Genomic DNA, 8,760 nt, shown 5'->3' on the forward strand with positions numbered 1-8,760 from the left:
ATGGGAGGAATGGAGCGGTGTCAGAGTAGGAGTGGGGTGGCAGACACGGGAAATTCTAACACCCATGGGCCGTATAGAAACCAAGGGAGGCACCACTCCCCAGACATCAGTACTGCTCAGCTCAGGGGAGCTGAGAACTGACAGTTCCAAGAAAAACTGAGGGACACCTGGCTATCCACACCCACCGCCATCACAACTGGTAGGCCTTGGTTGTGCGTCCTTCAAAACTTTAAAACATACTTGTACATATACTTAAATGAATTCTCATATATTACATAGGATTGACTGGTGTGTGTGCGTGTGCCCACGCACGCAAGTGATTTAACTTACAAACGTGAATCCAAAGCCATCGTTCTGCAACTTGCAGTTGGAAGTCAGGCGGATGCTTTCGAAAGCTGTGAGAATGGCCTGATGCATTCCGTTGGACTGCCACGCTTTGTGCTACTGGATGCTAAGCCACGTTGCATTCATCCATTTCCTTACTGACGGGAATTTGGAGTGTTCCCAGTTTTTCCCATCACCAACACCCTTGTGCATGTGTTCTTGTACACTACAGGTACCAGCGTGTCTCCGGAAGAAGTACCAGGCAGCGGACTTGCAGGAGCATAGAGGAAATAGATTCCTTCTTCCTTCCTTTTAAAGATCTTGGGCTAAAAGCAAGGACTCTGGAGTCAGATAGATTGGTTTCAATCCTGCTGCTGATCCCCACGAGCCGAATGACCTTGGGCCAGTGGCCGAACCTCTCAGTGCCTGTTTCCTCACCGGGAAGAGGCCAGTAATAGTTGGTACTATAGTTAAAGGCGTGTCACGCGGATGCATTATTATTTATGCCCAGCGCTTAGAAGAGTGCCAGGCACAGAGTGCGTGCCGGCACTAAGTTGCTTTCAATGGATTCTGCCAAATTACCTCCCAAATGCGTCTCTTGCACCACCGCCACAGGGGTTCGCTCCTAACCTCTCCCACCCTCGGAATGGTTAAGCTCTTTGAAGGTTGTCAACCTAGTGTGTGAAACCCGATTCGTGGTTTTAGTTCACATCTCCAGGATCAGCGGTGGGGAGCACCTTTTGGGGTGTAACTGGCCACTGCGATTTCCTCTTCTTTGAATTTGCCTCAGAGAGGGGGAAGGGCTGATGGAGCGAGGCCAACCCCAAGTCTATCCGCCACACCCGCCTGCCAGTAACGTCTGCTGAGCCACATTTGATGGAGCAGTTGAGACAGAGACCTTACAGAACGAAAATACGATCCCTTTGCTCTCTGGCCGACCCCTGATCACTGACTGCGGGACTCCTGTGCCCGTTCTCCTGTTGGGTCTTAAGGCTTGCGGTGGAAGGGGGGCTGGCAAATGCTTTCGGCGCGTGCTAGGCATCCAGCGCCTCCATCTTGATGTTTCATCCTCACCACCCCTGGAGCCCGGCGCCCTCACTCCCCGACGCCCTCGACCCCCTGTATACATGGGAAACGGAGGCTCAGAGCTGTGACTCTAACCAGAAAGGGGAGGCGGGACAGGAGGAGGCGGGCCCAGAGGCTTGACAGAGGGAGGCACTCCCACCATCTCCTTCACCAGCCAACTGCCCGGACCGCCCACGGGCTTGCGAGCAAACCAGAGGCCCTCGGCCCCATTGGTTAGGTCTCGACGAGGGCGGGCGAACAAGGCGCCCGCTGGTTGGCGGGGGCCGGACCAATGAGGAGGCTGCGGCGCAGGCGTGAGAGGCGCGCTGAAAGTGGCGCGTCCTTTCTTTTGAGGCGAGCTCGTGCGGTGCGTGAGGTGGTTGACGCTCCCTTCTGAGCGCCGGCCGCCTAGCCCGCCGTGACCGCGACCGCGACTCGGGCCATCGACCGTCGCCCCGGTTCCGGGGCCGCCCGGGTCGCGACATGAGCTCCCCGGATGAGGTGTATGTGTGGGGAAGGCGTGTCCGCCCAAAGGTCAGGGAGCGGGCCGGCGTCCGCATAGCCAGCCCCGCAGTCCCGCCGGGGCCCGACCCAGGCCCCGAGTCTGGGGAGCCGCGGAGCGGCAAGGGCGGAGGCGGCTTCCCGGACCCCGAGGGCTTCCAGTCGAAGCGGGAGATGCTGGAAGCGCGAGGGCCTGTGCTGTGGGGCCGCGAAGGCGGACCTGGCTCCCCAGATGAGCACACGAGGGACCTCCTGGACCTGATCGACGAGTCTGAGGCGGCCAAGGAGGCCAACCCGCAGCAGCTGACCGACCAGGACGTGCTGGGCGTCCGCAGATACCCGGACCCCGAGGGCTTCCAGTCGAAGCGGGAGATGCTGGAAGCGCGAGGGCCGGTGCTGTGGGGCCGCGAAGGCGGACCTGACTCCCCAGAGGAGCACACGAGGGACCTCCTGGACCTGATCGAGGAGTCTGAGGCGGCCAAGGAGTCCAACCTGCAGCAGCTGACCGACCAGGACGTGCTGGGCGTCCGCAGGTACCCGTCCCCGGAGAGCTCCACCACCTTCAAAGAGTCCACCGTGTGGACACTGCGCCTCGAGGCGGGTCCCGGCGGTCGAGGAGCGCCCGGCCAGAGCTGTGGGGAGGCGCCGACGGCTCCAGCCGGCCCTCTCCACCTCGGTGGGCCTGAAGCGGGCCGGGCCTTGGGGAACCCTAAGAGAGGCACTAAGCGTAGGTTGAACGTGGCTGCGGATCGCCAGCGGCGCTCCGCGGAAGACCTGGCCTGGCTGCTGTCCGACTCCGAGTCCTCAGATGAATTCAGTGAGACACAGCTGATGACGGTGAGCACTTACCGCAGAGGAGGAGGCCAGGCCAAGCCCAGCAGACCCGAGGATCCCGGGGACACTCCCAGACACTCGAAGTTCCAAGTCAGGGAGAATTACCGTCACGTGACAGGCTCTTCCCTGTCCTCGGCTCCGCGAGGACTCTCTTCGGTTGTGGAAAGGCAGGGCGTGGGAGAGCAGGGCATCTCTTCCCCTAAGAAAATGCAGAGCGTGCTGTGGGGCAAGGGGGGCAGCAAGCCCAGCTACCCGGGAGCTGCTGCTGCTGCTGCTGCTGCTGCTTCTGTTTCTGCTGCTGCTGCAGGTGGCCTGCCGCGGGTCACTCCTAGGAAGAACGGAGCCCAGGAGAAGAAATCCGTCGGGGAAGCGTCCAAACTTGCCCTGGGGGGAACCTTCGGTTCCCGGGGGCAGCGAATCTCGGCAACTCCCGTGGAAGCGGCCACCTTCCCCCCAATCTCTGGTATTCCGCTGCCTGGGAGACCCAAGAGTTATACCTTGGTCCTTTCGGGAACCAAACAGTCCAAGCACAGTGGCGCTGGGAAGAAATCCGTGGTCAGGTGGGCAAGGGAGTCTGAGGCGGTGGCGGGAGAAGATAAGGACCCAAATAGAGACCCAGCCCCAAAGGGCCAAGTGAGTAGGCCATGCTCCTCCTCTCTCCCCACTCTTCCCCCCCCCCACAGCACCCAGGGCACACGTCTTCACCCATGCTGCCTCTGTCCACCCCTCAGAGGTTAGCATTGGGTGCCCCTCGGTCACTGGGTCATTACGATGCCAGATCGGGCTCCTTTTCCTAGGGACAAACATTAAGGTAGCACTTCGGGTGTCCTGGGCCCGGTTCTCCACCCTTGGCCTCTTTCCAACCTCCTCTGAGAGACTTGGGCTGGGATGGAAGGGAGGGCTGGTAGCTGAATTGGGTCGGGGGATCCCTTAAAAGCTTCCCCGGAAAGCCTCAGTATTCAGACTCACCAGCTTCCCGAATCCTCCTTCCTAGCTGTTCCCCAGACCTTCCTTGCAGGGGGCCTGGGCTTTCTCAGTGTCCCACTGTTGTGCCTAGATCAGCTCTGCCTACTGGCCTGGGGCTGACTGAGGGAGAAAGTGCTAATGAGATCAGCCTTTCAATTCCCTTCCCAATTCCCTGCCTCACCCTGGCCCGAATCACACAACTCTCTCTCTCTGTCTCTCTCTCTCTCTGTCTCTCTCTCTGGCTCTGTCTCTCTGTCTCTCTGTCTCTCTGTCTCTCTGTCTCTCTCTCTCTCTCTCTCTCACAGACACACACACACACTTCCTTAGTCCAAATCGGTGAGAAATTTTTGTTTCAGCTGCTCACTCACAGGCCAGGGACATCTTGTCTGCGCATGCATCGTAGAAAAGCCAGCAGTGGCGACGTCAACACCAGAGGCCCCCAAGATCCAGGAAACTCAGAACCCTTGGCCCTGAACCAGGGAGAAGTCATGCCGAGGGCGCCTGCCCCCTCAGGTGAGTATCGTGGGTTTGATATGAGGGGAGGGAAGAGGGGTTGAGGACAGAAACCTCTGCCTCTGTCTCTGCCGGGGGCACAGCCTTGCTCCCAGGCAGCTTCTCCCACAGGAGATGGGGTGCTGAGAGGGCTGTCCTTGAGCCACATCATCCTCTGAGTGGGGTAGGTGCGGCCGGGGTGATCGGTGGCAGTGCCGCAAACAGCTGCTCCGGGTGTAGACTTGCAGGGGAACAGCCTTTTCTGTTATGTCCTGTTCGGCCACATTGCTCTCCCACGTGCTGGCTGTGGCTGCAGCTCTGGGAGGGTCGAATCCAGAGCCACATTGTTTGGGGACCACAATGGCGAAATGGCTGCCCCCGGGGAACAGGGGAAGCAGGCCCAGAGACAAGGTTCCGGCTGCTGGGCAGAGCAGGGCGGCTGGTTGCCAGCAGACGATGGTGCTGCCTCACCTCACTTTAGAGCCCGCTTGGCCCTTTCCACCTCACTGGGAGCCTGGGAAGCTGGATTGTGTGTCCTTTCCCTCTCAGGTGACCGGGGGCCACTTGACCATCCCCCAAGACCGGAAACGCAGCAGCAGCCACTGGGAACGCCCTGCTGTCCTTGGGTAATGCTTCCACTGCATCCTGGAAATGCAGGCCCAAACTCGAGGGTGGGATCTGGGTCCAAGTTCAGCTGACATGTGTGGGCTCCCCCTCCCCTGCCCCCATCACGTACCCCACGGAGGGAGCCCACCTCCTTTCCACTGAGGAGCCCTTGCCAGTCTGACCACCCGGCTTTGGGGTGGAGGGCCCGGGGGAGAGGAGAAGGTGGAGGGGAGAGGAGAAGGTGGAGGAGAGAGGAGGCCAGAGTATACTAATCATTTCTCTTCCTCCTCTGTCTGCTGGCCTAGTGTCTCGAGCTAAAGAGAGAAGTAGACGAACTTAAGGAGCAACTTGGTATGAGGAACCAGGGCCGGAGAGCGGTGTCTTAGTGAAGAACCCGGGTGGGCACCTGGGGTGGGGGTGGGCTGCAGGTGCGGTGGGCCTGGCAGGGACGATCATCCCTGTGGGGAGGAGAACCTCTCAGGCCTGGCCCTGGAGCTGGCTGTGCATGTACAACTGGGCGTGTGTACAAATAGCAAAGTACTGTCTGGACTGCATGCACACTTTGACAACCAGACCAGTCCTAGGGAATGTCCTTCTGATAGGACTTTTAGAGATGCCTCGTTGATTTTTCCCTTGAACTGCTGCTTGGTGTGGCTTCTAAGGTTCTTGCTGGATTGTTTGTTTGTGTGTGTGACAAGTTCTGAGTGGTTGTGGCACGGCCCACAGCATGAGAGCTGCTGGCACATTTTGTTTCCCTTTAGGAACCAGTTCCACATTCAATTTGGGTGGTGGGGAGTGATCAGGCCCAGAGCTCTTTGCATCGGGTCTGGAGGGGTTTCAGGTATCAGGGCTAGGCGGTTCCTCACGGGGATAGGGGGACGGGCTTCTGTATCCCTCTGTCTGGAGCGCCTGCTAATGCCTGTCCCTGTTGCAGCCGCCATGCAGTACCTGGCTGACAAGTTGCAGACCCTTTGAAGTGAGTGTTACACACACCGTACCCCTTCCCACAGTCCTGGCTGTTGAGCAGGGCTGGGGGCTGGCCCTGGCTTCAGGCTCTTCCCTGACTCTGCTGTTTCACAGGTTGAGCCCAGCGTCTTCCTGCAAGAGGAGCAGCTGTTTGGGGCCCTGGAGCTGTGGCCAAGCTCGTTCCCTCCTGTTCTGCCTCAGCTAGGGCTTCCTCTCCCCCCTGTTTTGCCCCCGCCCCGCCCCAGTTTCACAGCAGTTTCCAATTAAAGTACCTCTCATATTCTGTGTTCTGCCTTCTCTCTGGAGGGGTAAGGGTCGGGGTCGGGGTAGGGGGCCGGGGCGGGGCGCTGCTCTACATCAGAGCCTTTTCCAGAATGGTATCTGTGGCATCCTGTGGTGGGGACTCTGGGCCAGCCTCTGCTACCATCCCTGCAGTCAAGCCAGCGGAGTGTCCCAGGTCTGGGTCCTGTGTGTGCTCTGCCTGGCCACATTGGCACGTCCTCCCTTTCCCCCGAAGGCCCTCTTCTAGCTCTCTCCAAACCCCCCTCCTCCTCTGGGGTCTGGCGGTTCCCATTCATCTCTGCCATTCACCCTTCCCATCAGCAGGAACTCTTGACCCCCTTCCAGAGCTCCAATCTGGAAGCATTCACATCCTCCCTGCCCTAGCCAGCTGACCACCCTCCTCCAGCCGGGTCGTCTGTACACCCTTGAGTGGAATTTGGCCCGTCAGGTTCTATGGCGAGTGTGGTTAGTAGGTCTGTGTTGTTGCATGGTCCCCGTCAAATACTCTTCCACCAGGCCCATGACACAGATTTTCCTGGAAATGATATTTCCGTGTCCCAGCTCAATCTCCCAGACTGCCTCTTTAGGACACACGAGATTGAGTCTGAACTCCATGTTCGATTTCCCCCTCACTCGAGGTTGGGGAGCACTTCCTTCCCTCAGCCAGGACCCAGGGCTGTACCAGCCTGAGACTCAGAGGGACAGACTTGTGTTTGAGTGAGGCAAGGGTGGTTGTGCCTGACACCCTTCCCGAAAGACCGGTGTTTTACTACACAAAAGGGGGTATGATGGTAGATTGGCCATTCAAGGTTGGTGACGGTGTGTCCCTGTGTGTGAATAAATGTAATCAGGGGTAATCTCCCTTGAGGGAGAAAGATGTGATTCAGGGAGTAAAGGGAGTAGAGGCTGGTCCAGGTTCTGTAAGGCATTGAATGAGCAAAAGCAAGGGTCGGATCTGTTCTGTTCAAGGGTTGTCCTTAAATTCCCAAAACATAGGAGGGGGATGATGCAGAAGTCACCAAACCCCACGACAGGCTGTCGGGATGCTCGAAATGTTGGATTCGCTGGAGGTGGCTCTCGATCCTACTCTGTGATCCTATGATGTCTGACAACTACTGTGGGTGTGGATGGAATGAGATTGGGAAGGGTGGCTCCTCAGAGTAGCTCATCTTAGAATCAGGGGACCCATATATGAGGCCACCCAACATGAGCTACCCGGGACAGGGGCAGGATGGGCGCAGTGAGGATGGGAAGTAAGGAGTGACTGCACCTGGACAATGGGGAGCACTTGGGTCCACCCTTCCCCCATATTCTCACCCTGACTCCCTTCCAGAGTCCATGGCATGAGCTCAGGTGGACAGACCACAGGTGGGATGGGACAGTCACAGACCTCAGGGTCAGAAAAGAACGTTCGTGGGACTTAATCCTTCGCCTCAAATCCCTCCCTGGAGAAGATGGGCTTGATTGCTGCCCAGGCCTCTGGCTGGATTCCTAGAATGTACCCAGTGCCCCACCCAGCCTGTACCAGGCTTATGTTCTAGCCCCTCTTGCTCCGGCACTGCTCCCCACTGAGCTGAGGCCATTACCAATAAGTGTGTGTGCACTGCGAGGAAACAGAGCTAGCTTAGACCTTGGACCTGCCTCTGACCAGTAGAGACAGTCATTCCAGGTCATGTGTCCCTGCAGACACTCTGGAGAGAGTGAAGCTAACTACAGGCTGGAGACAGCCATCACAGGAACTCGCTTCCCAGTGCACACTATGGATGTTAATAGAATGTTAACAGAATGTTCATAGAAACCTTATTCATAGTCACCCCAAACTGAAAGCAATCAAGATGTTATTCAACAGATGAACGAATAAAACCATACATCTATAAATGAAACATTCTTTAACGATACAAAGGAAGGAACTCTTGATACATGCAACAACTTGGATGAATCGCAAATGCATTACGCTAAATGAAAGAAGCCAGTCTCAAAATGTTACATACTGTGTGATTGTGTTTGTATAATATTTGGAAAAGGTAAAACTATAGGGATGGGAAACAGATCACCAGTTATCAGAGGTTTGGGATGGGGGAGATGGTTTGACTACAAAGCAGCAGAATGAGGGAGATTTTGGGGCTGATGGAACTGTTTTGTATCCTGATTGTGGTGATAGTTACACAAATCTGTCCATGTGTTAAAACTCATGGTACTGAAAACAAAAAAGTTAATTTTACTATGTAATAAATCAAAATATATGTAACTAAAAAAATTAAATGTGTCATACATAAAGGCTTGGGAATCATAATGGCATGCAAAATAGTACCAGCATTCTCAAAAGTGACATTGAAAGTCAGAAAACTTTTCAGCCTGAAATTATATATCAGCTATCAAATAAGCATGAAATTAAAGGTAATATTAAAGGTAATATTTGTTCATGCAAAGTCTTAAAAGAAATTATCACCCATGGTACCTGGAGAATGAGTCCCATCAAAACACTGTGGTAAACCAAGAACAATGAAGACATTAGTTCTAGGAAGCAGAAGATCCCACTTAGGGGTTTGGTAAAGGAGTGTTCTAGGAGCGACACTCTAGGCAACCGATAAAGATTGAAACTGGGTCCAGGAAAGTGATTTCCAACAACAAAGGAATGGACATAGTTGAAGATTGAGAAAATATTGCCAATAGGCCTATGACAGAAATGTAAGCTCTTGAGGGAAGGAACGTCATCTGTTTTTC

General features: G+C 55.8%; 1 protein-coding gene across 2 annotated transcripts; it reads left to right on the plus strand.

Annotated features, from left to right (window-relative positions):
- Nucleotides 1-1,493: 1,493 nt before the first annotated feature.
- On the plus strand, nt 1,494-6,051 carry LOC307180983 (uncharacterized protein CXorf49 homolog). Of its 2 annotated transcripts, XM_079911682.1 has the most exons (6): nt 1,494-3,357; nt 4,047-4,203; nt 4,732-4,808; nt 5,094-5,139; nt 5,723-5,764; nt 5,869-6,051. In XM_079911682.1, the coding sequence occupies exons 1-5, from the start codon at nt 1,873-1,875 to the stop codon at nt 5,761-5,763; spliced, it is 1,806 nt and encodes a 601-aa protein (XP_079767808.1). In that variant the 5' UTR covers nt 1,494-1,872; the 3' UTR covers nt 5,764; nt 5,869-6,051. The 2 variants fall into 2 exon arrangements, with proteins under 2 accessions (XP_079767808.1, XP_079767809.1); XM_079911683.1 differs by lacking the exon at nt 5,869-6,051 and having other exon boundaries at nt 5,094-5,186.
- The last annotated feature ends 2,709 nt before the right edge of the window (nt 6,052-8,760 follow it).

Source organism: Stenella coeruleoalba, assembly GCF_951394435.1.
Source record: "Stenella coeruleoalba genome assembly, chromosome: X".
NCBI lineage: Eukaryota > Metazoa > Chordata > Mammalia > Artiodactyla > Delphinidae > Stenella > Stenella coeruleoalba.